Source organism: Plecotus auritus (genome assembly GCF_963455305.1).
Source record: "Plecotus auritus genome assembly, chromosome: 3".
NCBI classification, from domain to species: Eukaryota; Metazoa; Chordata; class Mammalia; order Chiroptera; family Vespertilionidae; genus Plecotus; species Plecotus auritus.
The window spans coordinates 208,100,354-208,124,346 of NC_137772.1; the positions used below are offsets into that span (position 1 = coordinate 208,100,354).

At 40.6% G+C, this 23,993-nt stretch overlaps 1 protein-coding gene across 2 annotated transcripts in view; it reads right to left on the reverse strand.

Annotated features, from left to right (window-relative positions):
- The window catches only part of LTA4H (leukotriene A4 hydrolase), a 29,592-nt gene extending 10,269 nt beyond the window's left edge, over positions 1-19,323 (reverse strand). Inside the window, exons 1-9 of one of the 2 annotated variants that reach the window (XM_080659924.1) lie at positions 19,049-19,323; positions 12,903-13,033; positions 11,392-11,512; positions 9,088-9,156; positions 6,918-7,022; positions 5,858-5,910; positions 3,141-3,213; positions 2,756-2,896; positions 1,989-2,012 (exon numbers count right to left, since the gene is read on the reverse strand). In XM_080659924.1, coding sequence (XP_080516050.1) covers positions 1,989-2,012; positions 2,756-2,896; positions 3,141-3,213; positions 5,858-5,910; positions 6,918-7,022; positions 9,088-9,156; positions 11,392-11,512; positions 12,903-13,033; positions 19,049-19,207 — 876 coding nt within the window. In that variant the 5' untranslated portion in view covers positions 19,208-19,323. The remainder of the gene's footprint in view (positions 1-1,988; positions 2,013-2,755; positions 2,897-3,140; positions 3,214-5,857; positions 5,911-6,917; positions 7,023-9,087; positions 9,157-11,391; positions 11,513-12,902; positions 13,034-19,048) is intronic. The other variant, XM_080659925.1, reaches the window with a different exon arrangement.
- Positions 19,324-23,993: the final 4,670 nt, after the last annotated feature.

Genomic DNA, 23,993 nt, shown 5'->3' on the forward strand with positions numbered 1-23,993 from the left:
ACACTGAGACTCAGGGGAGCTGCGGAAGACAGAGGTCTGGAGGTGTGCGCGCGCGGAGAGGACTGCTGAGTGTGTGGCTGGCTTTCTCAAGTGGGAGGGAGACGGAAGCTCCCGACTGCACTGAACTCCAGTTCTGGGCGAGACTCTGGGAACGAGACTCATTAGGGGAGAAACTGGACTGTCTGGCAGTGGGCGAAACTCGAGGGCAGCTTTCTCTCAGAGGTGCTTGCAGTGATTACCACGGGACACTGAGACCCAGGGGCCTCATAGGGCAGGGCTGACAGGAAACCAAGGCTGTCTGCTCCGCCCTGAGACTCCGCCCCATCCACACTGAGCACAGGGGATTTTGCAATTTTGCAAGTCTTATCTCATAAGGGTGTCTCCAGCACAGAAGTTCTCCCAGTGTAGACACAGCTGATCCTCACAGCCAAATGGCCTGGAGGTCAATTCCTCCCAGTGATACCAACAACAATAAAGACTTAACTACAACAAGGCTGTGCACACAGTCCACAAAGGGGTACACCAGGAGTGTCCACCTCAGGTAACTGGGGAGGCTGAGCCACTGGACCCTATAGGACACCTAGCACACAAAGTTACTCTACCAAGTCAGGGAAGCAACGAAAATGCAGAGACAAAGAAACAGATCACAAATGAAAGAAATGGAGGAAAGAAAATGACTGGATATAGAGTTCAAAACCACGGTTATAAGGTTTTTCAAGAATTTCCTAGAAAAGGCCGATAAATTTAGCGAGAACCTTGAGGATATGAAAAAGGACCAACTAGAAATTAAACATACACTGACTGAAATACAAAATATTATACAGAGACCTAACAGCAGAATAGAGGACCACAAAAATCAAGTCAAAGATTTGAAATACAAAGAAGCAAAAAACACTCATCCGGAAAAGCAAAAAGAAAAAAGAATCCAAAAATCTGAAGATAGTGTAAGGAGCCTCTGGGACAACCTCAAGTGTACCAACATCCGAATTATGGGGGTGCCAGAAGAAGAGAGAGAGCAAGATACTGAAAACCTATTTGAAGAAATAATGACCGAAAACTTGCCCCACCTGGTGAAAGAAATAGACTTACAAGTCCAGGAAGCGCACAGAACCCCAAACAAAATGAATCCAAAGAGGACCACACCAAGACACATCATAATTAAAATGCCAAGAGCAAAAGACAAAGAGAGAATATTAAAAGCAGCAAGAAAGAAAAACAGTTAATTACCTACAAGGGAGCACCTTATACGATTGTCAGCTGATTTCTCAACAGAAACTATGCAGGCCAGACGGGAGTGGCAAGAAATATTCAAAGTGATGAATAGCAAGAACCTACAACCAAGATTACTCTACGCAGCAAAGCTATGATTCAGAATGGAAGGTCAGATAAAAAGCTTCACAGATAAGAAAAAGCTAAAGGAGTTCATCACCACCAGTATTATATGAAATGCTGAAAGGTATTATTTAAGAAGAGGAAGAAGAAAAAGGTAAAGATAAAAATTATGAACAACAAATACATATCTATCAACAAGTGAATCTAAAAATCAAGTGAATAAAAAATTTGATGAACAGAATAAACTGGTGAATATAATAGAATCAGGGGTATAGAAAGGGAGTGGACTGACAATTCTCGGGGGAAAGGCGTGTGGGTGGTGCGGGAAGAGACTGGACAAAAAGCATACACCTATGGATGAGGACAGTCGTGGGGAGGTAAGGGCAGAGGGTGGGGTGGGAACCGGGTGGAGGGGAGCTATGGGGAAAAAAAGAGGAACAATTGTAATAATCTGAACAATAAAGATTCATTAAATTAAAAAAAAAAAGAATGGTTAATGTATTTAACTATTAATAATGGTTAATGTTTTACAATAAGAATTCTCAAGTTTTCTTTTATAACTATATCTTTAACATAACAATGCAATGGATAGTTTTAAATTCAGTTGACTTAATACTTCATGAGGGTAAGACAATGGTAACAAATGTTTAACTTACATTGGAGAGTGACTTGTCACCAGCCTAAAAAAGAGGAAAATGACCTTAGTAGTTCAGTAATCAAATCACAGCCTATATCAAGATGCACTATTCTGGCATTAACTCCCTGGCACTGTATTTCTGCATGGCATGCCGAAGAGTTCAAAACAGACATGTATTTAGAAAATAAAACAGAAAATGCAGAACTAAAAAACAGCATAATTCTTTCCTAATTCCAGAGCAATTTTCCAATACCAGCAGGATCAGTATTCTTGTCTCTAACTTCTGGGAGACATTTCTCCTACTTCCATTTTTTATATGTGCTCTTATTTACCTTCTTCCTCTCTATTATCCACAGTATGTTTTTAAAAAATTTATAGTGTCTCCTATGATGTATTTTATTTTCCTTATTTAGTTGCTAATCCTACTCACTGGGTTACAGGAAGGTAAAGTGAGGGGTGTTTTTCTTTGTTTGTTTTATACCAGTACCTATATGCCAAGTGTAAATGGTATAGTTTCCTTGTTTGGATACATAATTCATCAATGGATTGCTGTTACACAGCACCCACCCCTTAAAATCCCAAACAGCTTACAAAAAATATTTTTTTCTCCCAAATGGCCAATTATTTTCTTTTGAAAAATGAGATGATGATAACCACACAAAAAAATAAAATAAAATTAGAATATAAATAAAAATTTTCAAAAAATTATTGGGAATCTAAGTTTCTCCATTCCTAGGTTTATATTTGAGGAGAACTCAATTTCAAATGAAAAATATGTACACTTACCAGCAGAGTAGGAGTTACAAAAGTGAGGCAAGGATTTTCCATGCCGCCATAAGGGAAGGATGGTGGCAGGACCAATAGGTCATACTGTCCCCATACGTATGGGCCTCCCAGATCTTCTGCAATTTTAAGCATAGTTTCAGTCTGGAAAATTAATGCATATATATTTGTATGTCTTCATTAGCATAATAAGTTCTTAAAAGTATATATTCTATGAATCTTATAAGTTAATGATACTTACTTTAAATTAAAACAATACAAAAAATGTAGCAGATGCAAATTCACATAAAATGAGATGTATTTGATTCTTTTAACACATCACCTAACACTTTCATACTCAAAATCTTAAAATGACTGTCTATCACAATTGTTAAAAAGGGTGACTAACCTCAGAAAATTCATAAGCTGACTTTTCCACCTGCTCTTTCTCAGACCATACCAATGTTCTCGGGCCAATCTGCCTGCAAAATTAAAAAGCCTATTAAAAAGGAATGCAAGGCAAATTATGCACCTGGCTCTAGAAGAGATTTAAAGCACTGTATACAAATCCTACAGTAGGAGTGTGATTTACCATGTGCTCAGGTCAGGGCTGAGGTTAAATGTCCTCTCAGAGACACAAGCCTGCTGTTGTGTGTGCAGCAATGGATATGCAGCTCTCTAAGGAGACAGTCTGGGCCAAATGAAAACTGAGACAAGGTACCCCCAAAGGTTAGTTTACTGGCTTCTGGTAAGGCATGTGGGATCTAGTTTCCTCCCTCAGTCTCACAACTGTAGAAACCCACTTGCAGCTCACGAAGAGATTATTCCAGAACAGGGGTGGATGTAAACTTTGTTATGCACTTAAAGGCTGAACACTCTTCTATAAAAGAAACAAATAGAAAAGGAAGGAAATCCTGTGACATACTACAACATGGATGAATCTTGAGGATGTTATGCTAAGTGGAATAAACAAGTTACAAAAGGACAAATACTCTATGATTCCACTTATGAGATATTTAAAGCAGTCAAATTTATAGAAACAGAAAGTAGAATGGTGGTTACTAGGAGGCAGGGAGAGGGCGACGCGAGGAATTGTTGTTTAAAGGGTATAGAGTTTCAGTTTTGCAAGACGAAAATATGCTGGAGATTTGTTTAACAACAATGTGAATGTAGTTATTACTCCTGAACTGTACACTTAAAAATGGTTAAGATGTTAAATTCCATGTCCTTTGTAAACCACAATAAAGAAGGAAGAAACAAATAGAACTACGTATCATGTATATAGAGCTTAAACCCAAAAATATTGATTTCATCTAAAAAGTGTTATGTAACATAAAACTCCAAGCAACAAGACTTGCCTTGGTATTGGTCCAGAGAGGAAGTGAACTCTACGACAGTGCTTCTCAAACTTTCATATGCATACAAATAACCTGGGAGCTTGTAAAAATACAGATTCTGATATAGTAAGTCTGGGATAGGGGCCAAGAATTTGCTTCTCTAAACCAACACCCAGGTGATGCCAAAGCTATTAGACTGTAGACCACACTGAGTAGCAACGGTAACCAATGTGATTCAACGTAAATTGAATGAAAACCACAAATGTGAGCTACATATGAAATTTCAAATTGTCCAGTGGCCACATTTTTTAAAAAAAGCAAAATTAAATAGATAAAAATTATTTTAATATATTTTGTTTAATCCAATATATCCAAAATATTATTTCAACCTGTGATCAACATAAAAAATGAGTAGTGAAGTATTTTACATTTCTTTTCATACTAAGCCCTTAGAAATCCAGTGTGTGTTTTACATTTACAGCACATCTCAAACCTCATGTGGTCAGCAGCTGCCACACTACAGAGTGCAGGTCTGTGTTGTGAGCTCACAGAAACCTGTATCTGTTTGGGTCCTGGCTCTGCCATTTCCTTGCTATATGACTCTAAGCCAATTACTAAAACTCACCAGGCACTGGTAAATGGGGGGAAAATAACCGTATCTACTTTACAGACATGGGAGGATTCAATGGGATAATGCATTGGAGATGGTTCATAATAAGATCTTTTAAATTGTCAACTACTGTGACAGCCATTATAATTATCATTTAGTGAATGGCTTCCCATTGATTAGGACTGTTAATCCTCACAAAAAGCCTTTGAAATCCATATTATTTCTAGCTTTTAGATGAAAAATATGAAACCCACGGACATAGCTAGTAACTACTGGAGCTAGGATCAGAATCTGTGTTTGCCTGACTTCTCTATCACGTCCTTATTTCTGGCAATTTAGGGAATGTAGTTACTAAAGATACTCTTATTTTTTAGTTATTCAGAAATAACAAAAAAATTAAGGAAGGATACTCTGTATATTGGTAAAATTTTAATAAAATATCTTATATGTCTTGAATATTTATAGACTTCCAAGTGCTTTCATATCTTTTATCTCATTTGTTTCACATAAACACCCTATGAGGCAGGGAAGGGAGGTATCATTACAATGACTACAAGGAGGCTATGAGAAGTGACTGGTCCAAGCTTCCATTAGAATCCAGACCTCTAACTAAAGGTAAGTGCATGCTCAGTCTATCATACTTGGAGAATCTAAGCAGTCAGTGACCGGTAAAGGTTTTTTAATTTAAAATTAATTTGTTATTGATATATATAAAAGCCTAAGCGACCGTTCAACTGGTAGCTATGATGCACTGACCACCAGGGGGCAGATGCTCAACACACAGGCATAGAAACATGGAACAGACTGATGAATCTCAGAGGGAAGGGGGAAGGAGGGAGGGCAGGAAGAGATTAACCAAAGATTTTTATGCATACTAGAGGCCCAGTGCACAGATTTGTGCACCAGTGGGGTCCCGTGGCCTGGCCTGCGGGGACTGGACTGAAACCGGCTCTCCGACATCCCCTGAGGGGTCCCAGATTGCGAGAGGGCGCAGGCCAGGCCTAAGGAATCCGTGCACTGGGCCTCTAGTATTTTATAATTAGATTTCAATGTTTCTAGAACTGTCAGCTTGATATCTTGAAAAACACACAAATGGCCTACTAGGTTATCCCAGACAAATGTTCAAGATGCCTAAGGTTCAATCTTTCTATAAACCTCAAAATTTGTCTAAAAGCTCACCTGCTTTCTAAAGCTCCAACAACTAAAGCAATCAAGTAGCAGGGAATCGGGACCTAAAGGGGGCAAATAAAACACACCACATGCTTGAATTAGTGTTTGAAAATGTTACAAAGTAAGACAATTTGTATTTAAAAGTAAGTGAATTTCCTTTTGAATATCCAAACAGTAGTATGGATTACTTTCCCTTTGTACTTCTCAAATAGTTCTTATTTTTAAGAGATCAAAATTGTGATGTACAACATTCAAAACATCTATTTCTCTTTTATTCCATTAGGAAGGAAAGCTTCTGAAATGTGAAAAACATGATTGCACATAGTATTACAAGGTATATTTTAAGCATTTCTCAAAAATTAACCTCTAAGACAACTGTACCCATCTTTTAAGTTTTATTTTTCTTGATTTAATTTAAAAAAAACAACACAACTCATTTTTCTAAACCACTCCTGGTGTAATTTAAGAGAAAAACAAAATAATCCAGCAGTAAGAAGGTGCTGAAGGTTTGGGAGCTTGGAATCTCAGAAGCTGGGATGGGAGCAAAATTGTCCACTGTGTTTCAAATATGTGTTATGTTAAGGAGGTGACTAAAAAAGCATGCACACACATACACTATTCGTTCAAGGTCAAAGATACAAGACAAATTACCAGCTACATAGAAATTTTAACTTAAACAACTGTAACAGAATGCTTTTTTTTTTTTTTTATTTTGACCTAAAACAGCTCTTCCATTTGTAAACACTAAAGGACCACACTCTGGTACCAGGGCAGGAGAAATAAAATAACTTAAAGGAATAGGAAACCTGCTACTAACTGGGATGAGAAAAAATAGGATCTGGCATGCCCTCTACTATGCCTATCTAGCAACCGCTTTCTTCAACATGACACTCTAAGTAGAACAAAATATTTTAAAAGCACAAAAGAAAAAGAAATGACCAAAAAAGGAAAAAGAAGCCGCTTTCTAAATTCTGAAATATTTCAAAAGCAATTTTGCTCCTGGGATAGGTAAGAGCTATTTATAGTTCAACCACCAACTAATAGGAAAATCTAGACCCTAAGAACTTACTTTTTGGCTGAATCTGTATATTTTCCTGCTCGGATCTTCTGGGTCAGGTGCTTCTCCATCCCGAATGGCACTCATTAGTGCTACCAGTTCTTTAGGGACAGACACCTCACGGACAAGAAAAATCATTTCCAGTTTTAAGTAAAAGGTTCTATGTTTCTTGAACCACTTATGTAACATAACCTTTTCTTCCCCCACTTTGTGACTATTTATATAATAAATAGACCCTGAACCCAATAAGTTCATACGTATCAGCTTTGTAAATAGAATTAGCAATATGTAAAACTGGCTTAATTTAATTTTGTTGTTTAAGGTATTACAAATAGTAGTACATGTCTCCTTTTTTTTCCTCCCCTACTGACCTCCCTCCTCCCACCCCAGCCTTCCCTACCCCGCCCCCACTTGCCCTCAAACCCCCACCCCCAGTGTCTTGCGTCTGTTGGTTGTGCTTATATGCATGCATACAAGTCCTTCGGTTGATCTCTTACTCCCCTCGCCAACCCTCCCCTACCTTCCTGCTGTAGTTTGACAGTCTGTTCAATGCTTCTTTGCCTCTGTCTATTTTTGTTCAACAGTTTATAATGTTCTTTATTATCCACAAATGAGTGAGAACACGTGGTATTTATCTTTCACTGACTGGCTTATTTCACTTAGCATAATGCTCTCCAGATCCATCCATGCTGTTGCAAATGGTAAGAATTCCTTCTTTTTTACAGCAGCATAGTATTCCATTGTGTAGATGTACCACAAAAACTGGCTTCTTTAAAAGCAAATGTGAACTATCTATCCATTCATCCATCCATATTAAGAACACTTGGTAGAAACTAAATTAAAATTCCAGCTCTGCTACTTACTAACTGCCTGGACTTGGGCAAATAACCTCCCTGAGCCTCAGTTTCTCCATCAAATGAGGCTAATACTTTATAGGACTGCTGCAAGGGATAAATAACATACTGAAGAGCCGGTACCATGCCAGGCAATGACAGCCACCACCCCTGATCCCCTCTACAGGTTCAAAGGCTCCTACATTCACTTTGGGACAGAGAATACAGTTTTGAACAATTTTACATTTAAAACTTACACGTGGAGTTAACAAATAGAAGGACTTTTTGAGGGACATCATATGAGAAACTGAAAGTTATTGCCAAGAACTATAAAATAATTTTCTCTGGGAATTTGTAGGGAAAAGATCCTTCTGGCGCAAACCGTACGGTCACTTAAATGTGCACCCCAGCTCCATGCTTCTGAAAGTTTTATTTCTAATGAGTGCCAGAATCAGGACTATCCTCTGAATATCAATGATCCAGCAAGCCCCCATTCTAGTAAGAGCTACACTCTATTTTTCTTGCATGGTCTAGTACTCAAAGCTATCACTGAGGCAGGCACAGAATCAGAAGCTCCAGAACCAAGTGCTATAATCACCATGGATCCTAGAACTAAAAGCATTCAGAAAATAATGTGGTTCTGTTTCCTCCCTTCATTTACACGGTGAGATGTTATACAGATGAGACAATTGAGGTTGTGAGGTCATAAGACATGCCCAAGGTCACACAGTTATAAGTGGTGGAGAAGAGTCCAGAACCTAAGATTCTTTGCCTTCAAGTGTTTTCTATAGCACTCCACTAGGTGTAGTTTGGTTGTAGGATGATCTGGAAATCAAGAAGGCCCCATACACACAGGTTATTCCTCAATTCTATTGGCTTTGTCTAAGTAGGTCTGGCCTCTGGGATAGTATTTATTTACTAATTATAATCGATCTTTTCCTAAAAGGATTAGCAGTACCCACGACAAGAATAAGTTGGAAATGTATAGACAAATTTGTAATATATGCCTGTTAGATGTTTATATGGGTATAGAGTACATTCATAGAACTTTTAATTCTGCAAATGTCTATTTTTTTAAATTAAGAAAAATTGTTCCCATAATCTTACTTTTAGGTGCAGAATTCTGAATTCTTTTTAAATTCAGAATGCTACTCATTTCCTTTTTTTTTTACAGTTATGTTCAAAATTGCCTTTAAAAGAGAAATTCAAAATGAGGTCCACAGCCTCTTTTGTACATATTTTAGGTAGAATTTAATTAAACAAAAATTCAATGCTTATCTCTGCTTATCATTTATATTACATTTACTTATATGAATCACTTAATTCAGTGAATGATTTGTGGTACTTACCTCTGCACTGTAGGTTAATTTCACAGAAGGCGTGTCCTGGCAAGGAAGAATTGCTCGGCAGTGGATGGCCTGGGAGGGAGAGAGAGAAAAAGAAACAGCTGTTTCCCTTTCTTATAAACCAAATCATTACAAAAAAAAAAAAAAAAAAAATCATTAGAATTGCAGCATTGTCCTTAGACACATTCTTTTTAAAGATAAAAACACATCTCACAATTCTTGGGATCTTTTAAAGTAGCAAAAATGTACTTGCCAATTTAAAAAATCTGAGTTTCCATTTTAATGCATGCTCAGTGACCGCATTTCAGGCTGGAAGATGAAGCGGTGCTACGCAGTGTTTCCTACTCTGTGCTCTGAGTAACAGTAGTGCCCAGCAAGAAGCTGTTAGGAAAAAAGGGCTATTTGGTGAAAAAATACACATGGGATCTTGGAGAGTCCCTAGGAACATTGTGTCCCAAAGGCTCTGAAGAGACCTACAATAAAGAAGCCTGTTCTCACACTTATTTTAACATGAAACCCATTTTTCTCTGGTGAGTAACAGCTAACGGGATGCCAGTGTTCTGAGAAACACAGCTTGGAAAACGCTGCTCGAGTCTTGACGTTTCCAATCTTCCAATCCTGAAGGTAAAAACTAGGCAGAAAAGGAGGAAGAACAGTCTCTCTCAATACCATGCAGGCAAGTTCATTCATAAAATATGTGAAGTGTTCCTTTGCTTCCACATCAGTCTGTCATCAACATGGGTTCCGTGGAGAAGGATGGCAGAGCACCTATGGTTTTAGATCTTGGCCTGCTTACAACTAAGTCTGTATCTGTTGCTGGTGAGCAAAGCAACCCAGCCTTATTGAGAGTCTACTGAGCCTAAAGGAATGCTGATACTAACGTTCTCTCTCTGCGATTGTTATAATTCATAGACAGACTTCATGCCACCACAAACTTCCTTAAAACCCCAAACTCCTGCCCTTTTTACTTCAAATCTAGTAGATTCTCCAAAGATATGAGATTCCCAACTGACTGCTAGATGGATTGAGTAGAACCAGAAGAATCCCCTGGTTCTCTCTCCCAAAATGAGGCTCCAAGACCATGCTTTTAGAGTTCTTTCATGGTCTCTGGTTAGGTGACTCAGCAGTGCCAAGGGGTTTTTATATGCATTTCACTAGATAAGACCAAACCCAGGCAAATATGCAAAGAGGACAATTGTAAACAAATTTCTCAAACAAAATCATATTTACATTCTTCCTATCAACTGCAATAATTTCTGAATTTAACTGAAATCTCTTCTATTTCAAAAACCGTTGCCAATAAGAAATGGAATAATATTCAAAATTTACATTCTTATGGTTCATGAATCTCGCATTTCCTGCCAACTTTAATTTATGGACATTCTATAAGAATTACTTAGAATCAGGTGTTACTAAGACAGTGCACAGCTTGTACGTTCTTGCCTAGAGCATTCTATCTTTCAGATTAAATCTAAGGGTTTCTTAGATTAAAAAGGTATTTCAATTGGCAATAGAAAGTAAACATGTCTAATTCACGTGCCAACATTGCTTCCTTTTTTATAGACTTGCATTCAAATTTGAATCACGCAGGAATATTAGGATCAAAATATGCAAAGTACCTAAAACAATGCTTGGAAATATAATAAACAGTTAATGAAGTGAGTTCCTTTAATGTCAACTCTTTGATTACTGACAGAATTAGGTGGTTTTTTTCCTTTCAGAATAGAGTTTGGTACTTATTATTTTTATGATAGATTGTTTCTACTCTCGGGTTTTAAACAGATGTTTAAATCATATTGTTTTAAAGGTACATTTAGTATATACTTTGTGCATGTATAAGGAAACTGGAGGGACTATGCACCAACCTCAATGGTGGGTACTCCAGGTAATGATGTCTGGAGAGAATTAGGGAATCTGATCTTTCACTTTCTACTTCTCTATTGTTAGCAATGTTCGTAATCAGTACAGATTTTGTTTTATTAATGTTTTCCTTTCATTTTATGACCATTTATTAAGTGCAAACTGTATGCCACGTTCTAGGCTAGGTGCTGTCTATCAGTATAAATATGACCCAGATAGTCCAATCTAGGTAGACATGTTTTCAAATTAAAGAATGTTTCTTTTTTTAAAGTAACATGTGAATCCATTAATAGTGAGAGATATAAATGAGAATATGTTATTTTTATAGTACAAGATTAATTAAATTGCTATCTTAGGTAAAACCCATGTATCCATAAGACCACTGTCTACTTTGCTTCATTCAACTTCATGAGCTGGGAATAATAACTCATTCTGAGTTCTTTTTACCTGGCACTGGCTAAAGAGATATGGGTGCTCCTTCCCGGAAGTTTGTTCAGGAGTGAGCCACTGCAGGGCAGAAGATTTTGGCGATGTTTCAAAAGAAATTTCTATAACGACTTCTTGATTTCTAAATGAAACAAACCAATATATTAGTACAGTATAATTCAATCTAACTAAAACCTGAATTCATAATATCAACACCAAATAACAGAAATAATATTTTACGTGGTCTTGTTACTAATTAAGAGTAAGTTCTAGAAATGTCATGTCCTAAGTGGGTAAGTTTGCCTGCCTCTCACATTACTACCTGAATGCCAGCCTGTATCCTTTTCATTCTACCAAACTAACTGCTTATGAAGATGTAACAGGAACTAATATTAGAATACCCCAGCTTTGTGTGTGTGTGTGTGTGATACAATGTAATCTTTTAGGATAGTGGGAAAATGGAAGAAATAATTTTGAAACTTGGACAGAACAGCAGTGGGTTCAGATTGTTTGTGGAACCTAGTAACAAAAACTGTGCTTGGATTAATCTCTTCTTCCTTGTATTTCATTTTTATCGCATGTGACAAAAGTATCAGTGTGTGGTGGATTGGAAATAACAAAAACTAATTCTTCGCCCCAATAGTTTGAGCAGCAGATAATGAGGAAACAGCAAGACAGCGCGGGGACCAGCAGCCATGGTTGTGTTTGAATCCTGACTGCCACTTATTGGTGCTGTGAAGTTGGGCAAATTATTTGACCTTCCTATGCCATAGTTGCTTCATCTGTAAAATGGGGTTAATGACATTCACCTCACAAAGGATATGTGGGTTTTTCCTTTCTTTTTCTTAACTGGAAAGAGAAGGCATGAAAACTTGGCCACTGAAAGGGAGGGAAGATCACCCTTGTCCTAGGCCAATGGTTTTCTGCCCTTTTCTCTTCCCCAATATTCAAGGAGTGGAATATACTCCTAATATGACAATTCTGGCTGTTATTTCTTGAATAAGTTACTTACTTCGAGTTTTCCTTTCCTCATCTGTAAAATGCAGATCATACCCAGAGGGTGACTGTAAGGATTAGGTAAAAGATTGCATCTAAAGCACTTATGTCAAGATTATGATACAGAAATGGTTCTCTGTTTGTCATTGTTACTATTCCATTCATAAAAGTGGTTGGCCGCTTGGTAAAGGTGAAAAATGTGCAGCTTGAAAAAGCTTCCCGGGTGATCTTGAAATACCTCCTTAAGAGAGCATGCTCCCACTATCACATTTTACTAGATGTTGGTAACATGATGAGTAAAGAAGTAACAGTTATCAAAAGTCCTATTCTTGAGTACTTCATACAATGAATTTCTTTAGTATCTTAAGAACATATAATTTTCACTTATATAAGCTTCAATCTGAATAACAGATCAGTGGGCATAGTGTACCAATTACTTCATACACACAAACTAAAAATAGAAAAGAAAAAAGGTTTAAATTAATAGAAAATATATTCCTCCATTATTTAGCTATGAAAGAGGGTAACATTCATACTTGCTCAGAGCAATGGGAAGAGAGATTTCCATTGGTGATCCTTTGTAACTTTGTCTTTCTCCAAGAACGTATTTGACTTCTTGTCCATTGATGACCACTTTTTCTATTGTAAGGTCCTTTGTATCCAAAATCTAGAATTAAATTACTCCTTTTAAATTATAAGAAAACTTGAGGCCCAGTGCACGAATTCGTGCATGGGTAGGGTCCGGCCGGCCTGGCCCCAATCGGGGCAGATTGGGGCCAGGCCTGTCGGGAGGAGGAGACAGTGGGAGGTTGGCCAGCCAGCCAGCCCCGATTGGGGCCCGATCGGGGGTGGTGGGGGCTGATCGGGGGTGGGGCCAGCCGTGGGGAGGGGCTGTGGGCTGGCTGGCTCCGCCCCAGAATTGGGGGGGGGCAATCGGGGGCCAATGACCTGTGGGAGGGGCCATGGGTGGTTGGCCGGATGGCCCTGCCCCTGATCAGAGTGGGGGGGCTGATTGGGGGCGGAGCTGGCTGGGGGGAGGGGCCGTGGGCCAATTAGGGTGGGGGGGGGCCCATTGGGGATGGGGCCGGGCGGGGGCAGGGGCTGTGGGCCAGTTGGGGTAATGGGGGGCCCATGGAGAGTGGGGCCAACCAGGAGGAGGGGCTGCAGGAGGTTGGCTGGCTGGCCCCTCCCCCTATGGGGTTGGGGGTGCGATCAGGGGCGGGACCGGCCAGGGCAGGGGGGAGGGCCCTGGGGGGGGGTTGGCCACCGCCCCGGCTGGCTGGGGGGAGGGGCAGAGGGAGGTTGGCCAGCCGGCCCCACCCTCCAATCTGGCTGGTTAGCTAGCTGCAGTGGGCGTCATAGCGACTGGTCGTTCAGTTGTTCCAGCGTTCAGGTGGTTGGCTTTTTATATATATAGATAGCTTTATACACCAGAGAAAACTGCATATTAGAAATATCAGAAATAGGTCAAGTGCAATGATTACAGAGTAGAACTAACTGCTTATGGAGCGTAAGACACAGAGAGTGAAATTTAGGAATTAAAAGAGTCAAAAGTTAACATAAGCCCCATCCCTAGGGACCCAGACTTCCTGAAAATTTTTGGGTTCTAAAAGCTTTTTACATAGTGATAAGTCTGGGATAGTCACACAAATTTGGGGCTTTTAGTAAAAGTCAAATAAATGCAAATGTCTGTGCTTCTGTCTCCTAAAACTTCTCTGCTATGAAAAAATTCATCTACAACTTAGGTTTCTGTCATCATGACTCAATATAACTTACCATGTTTCTTCCTAGAATTAATATACTCCAACTCCTATGCACTTAAAAAATTAAAACAAACCTTGGCACTAGTTGGGCAAATAAACACTGTAATTGCTGCTGTTGTGTATCTACTGGAAGCCCAACTTGGTGGCAACTCTGACCCAATGACCTACAGGATTAGGGGAGCACAGCTACTTGCCATGGCTGATGAAGGACAACTGCTCTGGCCAGGAAGGAAGTGGCAGCAAATATGAATCTTTTCCATCCCAATAATCCCCTATCTGAGCCCTGAACACCATACATACCCTTTGTCTTCCAACTATTTCTCCTTCTAGAATCTTTAAACTTTCTATGTCACAAGACTATTTCATATTTTTAAAACTTCACTTGATCCTCCTGCTCACTCTGATAACTACTCATTTTTGTCTTTCCTTTCTTAAACTCAAAGGGCCATCTATTACTGCTATAACCACTTCATCAGTCTCTCCACCCTTCCCCACTTCAGTCTGGCTTCTAGCTCCTCCACTAGTGAAAGGACAGTCTTTCTGAACCACAAGTCTTTTCTGTTCAATAAGTAACACTGACCTCTGTCTACTCAGAGCCCTATGGACCACACAATCCATTTAAAGTCTTTTCCTTGGCTTCACAGATTTTACCCATAAATGGTTCTCCTACTTGTCTAGTGCTTTTCCCTCCCCCTCCCTTCTAACTCCCAGATATGGATATGTCCCAGTGTTCCAGCCTTGGTCCATATTCTTCACTCCCTACCGCTCAGTCATGCCCACATCATCAACTAATACCACTGTGCTGATGAACACCAGTCTGTGTCTACAGTTGTACCCCCTCCCCAGGACCTCAGCTGGATGTTTCTAATTATTTGCTTAACATTTTCATGGGAAATATTGCCTCATTTTCAATAGGCTTCTAAAAATTCTAAAAATGAAGCTACCATTATGTCCCCCAACTCAGCTTTCTTCCCTGATTTCTCTATTCTGTTAATGGAGCTCCTCAAGGTACCTAACTTTTGAAACATTCAAATAATCTACAATCTATCCCTCTTCCCAATCCCACATAGCCCATTAACAAGATATTCTTTCACAGTGTGCTCACACTTACTTTTCTTTCCTTCTACCACTACCCTAGGTCTAGCCCTGCCTTAGAATTACCTATGGTCTGATTTCACCATCTTTGGCATCTTCTCCTTAAAATCTGGCCTGGCATAGTATGGGGAGCTAGGCCAAGAAACACGGAGAGTTAGAGGCTAGCTGTCTTGCCCAGCTGGTGTGACTCAGTGGTTGAGCACTGACCCATAAACCAGGTCACGGTTTGATTCCTGGTCAAGGTATGAATTGCAGCTCAATCCCCAGTGTGGGATGTGCAGGAGGCAGCTGATCAGTGATTCTCTCTCATCACTGATGTTTCTATCTATCTATCTCTCTCCCTTCCTCTCTGAATAATAAAAAATTTTTTTTTTTTAAAAAGTGAATGTTACTTAGGTTTGCATTCCCAGGGTTTAGTACGGTGCCTGAAAAATAGTAGATGTCAATACATGAAGCACATCCCAAACCAAGAGAAAATAGAAAATGCTTTGTTTAAGCGGTATAAATCAAGTCCTAAGCCTCAGCTATCATTCCCAAATTACTTAAGAAATTCCCCTCTAAATTTCACTGATAAATGTTATTAAACAGTTGGCCAAAAATAGCAATACTGAGAAAAAAAAAATACACACCCACAAAACAACAACAAAAAAAACCACAAAGGAAACTGGATAGTTGACAAGTTGGAATTAGTATCTTTTTCAACAAATGTTTATTGAGCACCAACTACTGTAAGGCCAAGATACCCAGAGGTAGTTATAAGAAATAGCAGTACTAAAGGTAGGAAGTTACTGAGGATATAATTTACCATATCTCAGAGAATCTTCCTTGAATAACACCCTAAGCAGCTGGCCAGTTGCTGAGGACTGTATAACTGACCCCCACTTTGCACAGGCTGCTGGGAAGTTGTTCCATGTCGATCTTGGGGCCCACTTCTGTTCTTGTGTCTGGGCTTCACAGCATGTGTTTGCTTCTCCTAATTCTCTCTTCCTCTAACTTCTTTATTTTTAGTCTTATTATACTGTATCCATTGTTTGAAGCAGCCTCAAACTCTTTCTGCAACAAAGCAGGGCTTAAATAAAAAAGTGTTATGCCTCATTATTATGTCTCTATTTACATTTTCTACTTTTCATTTGCAGGGTGCTGTAATTAAAAAAACATACACAAAAATCTAGGGGGTTATGCATTAAAACCAAAATTGATTTGATTCCCAGCTCAGCCTGGAGGGTTTGCAGTCAGAAAGAGCTATGTTTAATGCCTGCCTTCTGCCTCTTACTAGTATGTGATGGTGGCTAAGACATTAAAAAACTCTTTTGAGCATGGAAAGAACACCTACAAATTGAAAATTTCAATAAGAGAAACAAATGCTTGAAAGTAATCACAAAGGAGTACTACACTTCAGTGCTAGTAACAAAAAACTTCAAAAGGGTTTTTAGAAAAGCTGGGAATTAGTCCTATTAGAACTCCTTCCGCATTCCTCAGCAGCATGGACTCCAAGAATGGAAGATGAAAAGAACACACGATGTCCTCCCCCAGTCCTGGCACTGGGTCCCTCTATTGGTGATGGTGATGGTGAGATGTGATGCCACCTCACCTTGAGATACACATAACACGACTATCACTGAAGCCATATTAAGCTTAGGTACTGCTTTCTAACTGAATCCATCCACTAATTCATCTCACTTTTGAGTGTTCTTTACATGCCAGGTACTAGTTAAAAGCTGAGATACACAGAGACAAGAAACACCTTCCCCACTTTTAAGAGTCCATAATCTAGTGGAAGAAACGAGTTAACTTCAAATAAACAAAACTAAACTCTTGGTCTCAAGTTATTGTTATAAAAAAATTATAAACAGATGCCACTGTACTATAACTAGCCTTCCTTGTATAACATAATTTCATTCCAGGCTCTAATTTACTAAATAGGAATGCCAAGGAGAAATCATAATCTAAACATCTTTTCTCTAGATTTGGGGGGTGTAAAAACAATGAGCAGATTTTTTGATTGGGACATTCTTTTAAAAGAATGTAGGCCTCCCGATTCTTGCTTACTGATGGAGTAGAGGTAAAATTTTATTTTTTCCAAAACAGATAGAGTGCAAGGTCTTATTAAGCAGTGATAAGCTATCAAAATTCACTTCTTTTAGCCCAGCTGGTGTGGCTCAGAGGTTGAGCGTCGACCTATGAACCAGGAGGTCACAATTTGATTCCCCATCAGGGTACACGCCCCAGCTGCGGTCTCAATCCCCAGGGTGCGACTTGCAGGAGGGAGACAGCTGATCAATGATTCTCTCTCATCATTGATGTTTCTCTCTCTCTCCTCCTCTCTGAAATCAATGAAAATATATTAAAAAATGTGTTTCTTTTAATAAAAGAAGAGATTGCATTGAAACAGGACTTTAGTTCAGCCAATCCTGCCTGGGGAAAGTTGCCTGCAATAAAAGATAACATGGTACTTCCAGAAGAACAAAGTACAACCTATAAGGAAAAGGTTACTTTCTTGCTTATAATACTTTTATTTTCTTCCTTATAGTACTTTTGGTAACTACATAGCAATACATAGAGGAGTCAACTATTTTTTCAAATCAGAATTAGTCTAACAAAATGTCAACGGACAAAAGTAAAGTCATGTGCTATATTAGTTCATATCAATGAACTCAAAATATAGGCCTATTAACACAAGCAGGAAAAAGGCATGAAAACCACAAATTCTGACCTAAACTATAGTAGATATCACCACACTACTTAATGCAAAATACACTGTGGCTGGCCTTTTCTGGTCCCTCTTATTTCTAAAATGTCTATGAAATTCTCCAGGCGGAGAGGTACAATCCGAACACGATCAGATAATTTGAGTGAGAATACTGAAGGCGGGTTATGTTGTACAGAAAAAATTCTATAAATCTAAACAAGTTTTTCATCCTTCACGTAGCTGGAGAGCTTGTAGAAGTACATCTTTTCTAAAAAGCACAGTCAATAGTTGCTCTTTGGAACCCACAACTCATATATTAAAGGGAGAGACATCCTTAGAAAGCTTGAATGGCCCACCCATCCTTAAATTATTAGAAGAGAAGGGGGGCAAGAATCAAAGGTAGGAAGGACCATGACCCTGGAGAAAAAGAGCTGCTTCTAGAGTCGGCAGAGACCGTAAGTATCAAAGCTGGGCGGAGAGAGGGGTCTGGTGCTGGGCACCCCAAGGGGTTTGAGAACGACTGGCAGTGAGACCGAGGGAAGGATCCTGCGGACGCACGGGTTGAAAAATCAAGGTGCCTGGGAGGGGAGAGTGGGATCAGGCGTCGGCAGGATGCGGTCGGGCACTAAGATCAGAGTGTGGATTGAGGAAGGTGCACTGGGGACTGGAAGAACTCTGGGGCCCGAGAAGGGAGTTCTGGGCTCCAGGCCGAGGAAATGGGGAGGCTACAGGGGTCATTATCGCTGCAACTAGGACTATGGGGGTGAGGGGATTCGTGCCAAACTGAAACCTGAGCGCTGGGTGAGGAGCGCGGTGTGGATATGGCGCTAGGATGTGACCGGGGGCTGGAGGGAGGAGGAGACACAAGTACGGGGTGAGGGAAGGGATGCAGACATGGAGGTGGCTTTGGAAGGGGGCGCAATAAGATGAGGGGGGCTGAAGAAGAGGGCGTTGAGAAAGGAGTGGGAGCTAAGGAGGAGGTGCAGAATAAGGGGCAAGGGCTGCGGAGGATCCCGGAGGGACGCGCGGGGCAGACGGGGGCGTGGGGCTGGGAAGGGGCCGCAGCGGGGTTCGGGGCAGAGGCGGGCGGCCGGGAGAGGCGGGCGCCCGGCGCCGGGCGCGCGGTCCACTGTACCAGGCTGCGCAGATTGTCCTCCTGAGACTGGACCGTGAGCGCGGCGGTCCCAGTCAGCGCCCGGCGAGTGAAGTCGACGCTGCAGCGCAGATGCAGATGCTTGGTCCGGCAGACGGACGCCGGAGTGGCCAAGGAGCACGTATCCACCACCTCTGGCATGGTTCTGGGGAGTCCCGCAGCACCCCAATCGGCACCCCGACACTCGGATGGCTAGACAACTTGACTGAGAGCGAGAGGCGAAAGGAGCGAGGCTAAGAACTGGAGGAGGGCTTCGCGGCGCCTGCCGGGAAAGGAAGTTTCTTAACGTCAGAGGAGCGTGGAGGACGGCGGGGATGAAACTACAAGTTCGGTGATGCAGCGCGACAAGGCGTGCGCTTTGCACTCTGGGAGTGTGTCTGTCCAGTAGAGCAGAGGAGGTTCCAGATTGCTCCTGGGTGGGAGGGAAGAGAACGATGTGGGAGAGTGGGAGCAGATGGAAATAAGTGCAGCTTTCTTTTTAGTTCCGTTTAATTTCGGTGGAAGCTGAAATGGCAATAAAAAAAAGTAAAGTTTGTTTTGGGTTGTTAATGGTGAGAGCCGGGCGGGGTGTACCAGAATAAGTGGCATACCAGAAGGCTGCCTACCATGTGCAGTTCCTCGTTAGTATAGTGGTGAGTATCCCCGCCTGTCACGCGGGAGACCGGGGTTCGATTCCCCGACGGGGAGGCGCAAGATACTTTTTTTTCCTGTTATGTACGCTTGAAAATGAAAATATTTGTACGAACGCTGTACAAGCCAGTGTGTAGGAAATAACCCGCTAAGATCTGTTTTGTTTCTGGTTTGCCAAAAAAGTGAGCTCAGTTCTGTCAGTTCTGTGTGTGTGTGTGTGTGTGTGTGTGTGTGTGTGTGTGTTAGTATTTATTATGTACATTTCCAGGCCCCGGAGATCTAAAACAAAATAAGCCAACATTTCCATCCTAGAAATTTAGGAAGATTAGTTCAATATGCTGTAATGAGAGAGTCCTGTCATATGCGTGTGCTTTGGCCACAAGGGGAATGCAGAGCTGGGACATGTAGCTCAGCTTCAGAAAAAGGTGAGGAAGGATTGATGGATGGCTTGCCTTTAGGATGGGACCTCAGAGTTGAAACTGGAAAACTCGAAGAGTAGGAGTCTCAAAGGACTTTCAGCAGCTGGCCCTTTAATCCTGAATGTATGAATAGGGAGCCCCTTGAAGAATTTTAAGCAGAGGAATGACATGGTCAGATTTATGTTATCAAGAGAACACTGGTAGTATTCAGAGAGTGGATATAAAAATCAAAGGCAGGAGAGTTAAGAAACTGTTAAAATAGTCCAGGGAGAACATGCTGGGGGCCTGCCATAGAAAGGTAGTAAGGATAGAGAGGAAGGAAGGGTTAGAAGGTATACTTAGATAAATGGATTCTCAGATTGAGAAGGAGCCTAAAGTGATTCTCAGGTTTTTTGGCACCAATGGCTGGTTGATCATTAAGGATAGACAGAGTCTATACAAGGAGGACAAATTTAGGTCAAATTTAAGTAGGAAAGATCTAAGTTTAATATGGAGTTTGAGAATATAAAGGGATCAAAGTGGAGATGTTTATGAGCCACTTGGTGTGTCTATGAGTCCATAGCTCTGGGGATGTTTGGCGTAGACATGAAAACATCACATAACGTGATGGCTGATACTATGACCAGAGGTAAGCTCTGCCCAGGGAGTGTGTGAAGAGCGGTGAAAAGAGGTTGGAAGCTGGGAGAACACCAGCATTTAATAAAACAGGGCTAGAAGTTTGGGGGAATACTTTCACAATAAAATCACCTTCAATTTTGTTTGTCAATTATACCTCGATAAAGCTGAAAAATTTTTAAAGGGCTGGGGACTAGAGTAAGAAGAACTCATGAAATAAACTAGAGAGGCCAACCAGAATGACATATACAGCCCGGAGAGCCATTAAAGTAAAGGGTAAAAAGTCTCATTTGATTTGTCAAAGGGTTGGAGATGGGGAGAATGGTGATTTTGTTGACTTAATCAAAATGGTTTAGTTGAAGGTATATGCCAGCAAGCAGTGGGTTGAGCAATAAAAGAGAAGAGGGGAAATAGAACATAGGTTGCTCTGTCAAGATGCTTGGCCAATGTGGGAAGGAAATATAAAAGAAGAATTGAGGTGAATGTTGAGAAAGTATTTTTTAATTTTTTTTTAGGGAGAGGAAGCAACATGTTTGAATGTAGAAATGAAAGGGTTTCTAGAGAAAAGGAAAGATTTATAAAGCATGGGAATAGTTGAGGAACTGAGAATTGGAGAGTGCTGATAGCTCCATTCTGTACAAAGTGGTCTAATAATCAAATTTGGCTCCAGCACCAGAAAAAGATGCTATACATTTGGGTATAAGGAGTATAAGGAGGATACTCTTATACCTAAATGTATAGACAAAGGAAATAAAACAAAAACATTTCAAACTGTGAAATCCAATACCTTACATCTGTATACACCTTCATTTCATAGGGCCTAAAATCATGGTATGATTGATAGTTGTAAACATTTTTTGAGGCCCAAAAGTGTTCTGGGTATTACCAAATATAGGGTGACAAATATGATGCAATAGAATTGATGCCACTGACTCCCAAATGTAGTGTACAAAATTCGATAACACAAACAATAGGAGTGTTATTCATATGCAGTTCACAAACAATAGGAGTGTTATTCATATGCAGTGGTGGATTGAGAATAGTTTTAAAAAACGAAGCTTCCCATTGCTTCTATAAAATAAGCATGATATCAGGGTGTATATATGAAAGGAGACTTTATCAAGCATGAAAAGGATGATTTATATAAAGTTTTATGAAAGGAAATAGTACATATATTCAGAGGGCTATGTGAACAGGAAGTATTCCAGTTCTACTGCTCAGCTGGAAAAGTTACTTAATCACTCTAGGCCTCAGTCCCCTCAAGATAAATGAGATACCTCTGCCTCATGGGGTTGTTGAAAAGATGAAATGAGATAATGTAGGGGAAGTGCTTAGCACTAAGCTTGGCATAGAGTCAGCATTTGTCACATGTTAGCTAGTATTATTATTTTGGTTGGCTTTTATTTTGTTTATTTTGATCATTTTAATACTTATTTTTTCTTGTTCATTAGCAAGAGTTTTTAGGAAGACCTGGGAAATGAGAAGCAACCAAACATGGGAAATGAGGTGCAGATCACGCTAAATTAGGCCTCTAAGGAGCGTTTACAACATTAGCAATGATCATGTTTTTGAAATACATTAACATTTAGGAAATTCAGGAAGTTGCCATTGGTGCATTAACACTTCCCTTCTTTTCCCTTACTTCACGCAGACCTTGCCTTTCTTTAAGTAGTCAATGCAATTTGCAGATACCAAGGGCATTCTAGGACACTGCAGCTACCTAGCATAGAGTTGGGGAAGGCTCTCTCCTCCCTGTTGGATAATTTACTCCCTAGCACACAGCTATACAAAGACCTAAGACGGCATGATGTTAAGATGAAGGCCAAGGCCCAAGAAGAACTATAAATGAAGTTTAGAGAGACAAGGTCTGTCCTCTAGGCCCTAGAGTCTAGGGAATGTCAGGAATAACAATAGAGCGTTTGAAATGGGGCTTGGAGAATGAGCAGGATTTTAATAGGAAAAATGGTAGGGGCTATGAATTGAACATGGAAATGTGAGGTAGGCAGCTTTCCAGGTAGACATAGTAGAGTCCAGGCATGAGGCCAGAAGCAGAGATGTGTTTGGGAAAGATCAATTTTGGGGGTACAGAACCCTATAAATTAATCCAATGCTTCACATACTCCTTAATAATCAGCCTTCTTCTTTCCTCTCCAGGTTATACATCTGGTGTGGCAAAGACCACTAGCTGTCTCCACAACAATCTGTATTTCTTTATCCTTAGTAGTAAAACTCACCATGTTTAGCAGGACACATGGCCACCCAAAAGACTACATTTCTCAGCCTTTTTGCAGTTCTGGCCAAGGTAAGAGGAATTAATTATGACTTGTAGGAAGGGTTCTTAACAGGGACTTTTTGACTTGTAAGAAGTGTCCTTAACAGGGACTTTTAACGTATATTGATTGATTTCAAAGAGGAAGGGTGAGAGAGAGATAGAAACATCAATGATGAGAGAATCATTGATCGGCTGCCTCCTGCACACTCCCTACTGGGGAACGAGCCTGCAACCTGGGCATGTGCCCTGACCTGGAGTGACCCGTGACCTCCTGCTTCATAGGTCGATGCACAACCACTGAGCCAAGCAGGACTTTTTTTTAACCTCTCCTCTCTTCTGTTATCTGGAATGCAGAGGTAATGGCTAGAGCTCTAACTGCCATGCTGTGTCATGAGGTTGGAACCATGTGCTGAGGTTAGTGGAGCAGCAACATAGGACCTATGAGCTGGAAGTAGCCAGGGCTCTGGTGATCACGCAACTCCCCTGTGGACTGCCTAACCCGGGTTTCTTTTCCTTCAGACAGAAATAAACTTCCTCTTTAAGACAGAGTTATTGTGGGGTTTCTCATTCACAGAGAACTCAGTCTTTACTAAGACACCTGGTCTCAGTTGGATGGTTCTGTCAGTTTGGACCCAGGGACTTACCCTTGTCTAGTGATTTGGCACCACTTTACTGTGGACTATTATATAAGTTTGAAAAATGTTATTTACCAGCTAGGTCATTCTACCCTGTATCTTATGTTTTCTGCTACAGCATTCTTTCTAATCTAATCAGACCTCTACCCTGCCTAAAATCTTTCAAGATCTCACCAATATCTCCAGCAGATAGTCTCCATTTTTATTGGAAGACTAGAGGCCTGGTGCACAAAATTTGTGCACCGGGGGGTGGGGGGCGCGATGTCCCTCAGCCCAGCCTGCACCCTCTCCAATCTGGGACCCCTCGAGGGCAGTCGGACATCCCTCTCACAATCCAGGACTGCTGGCTCCCAACT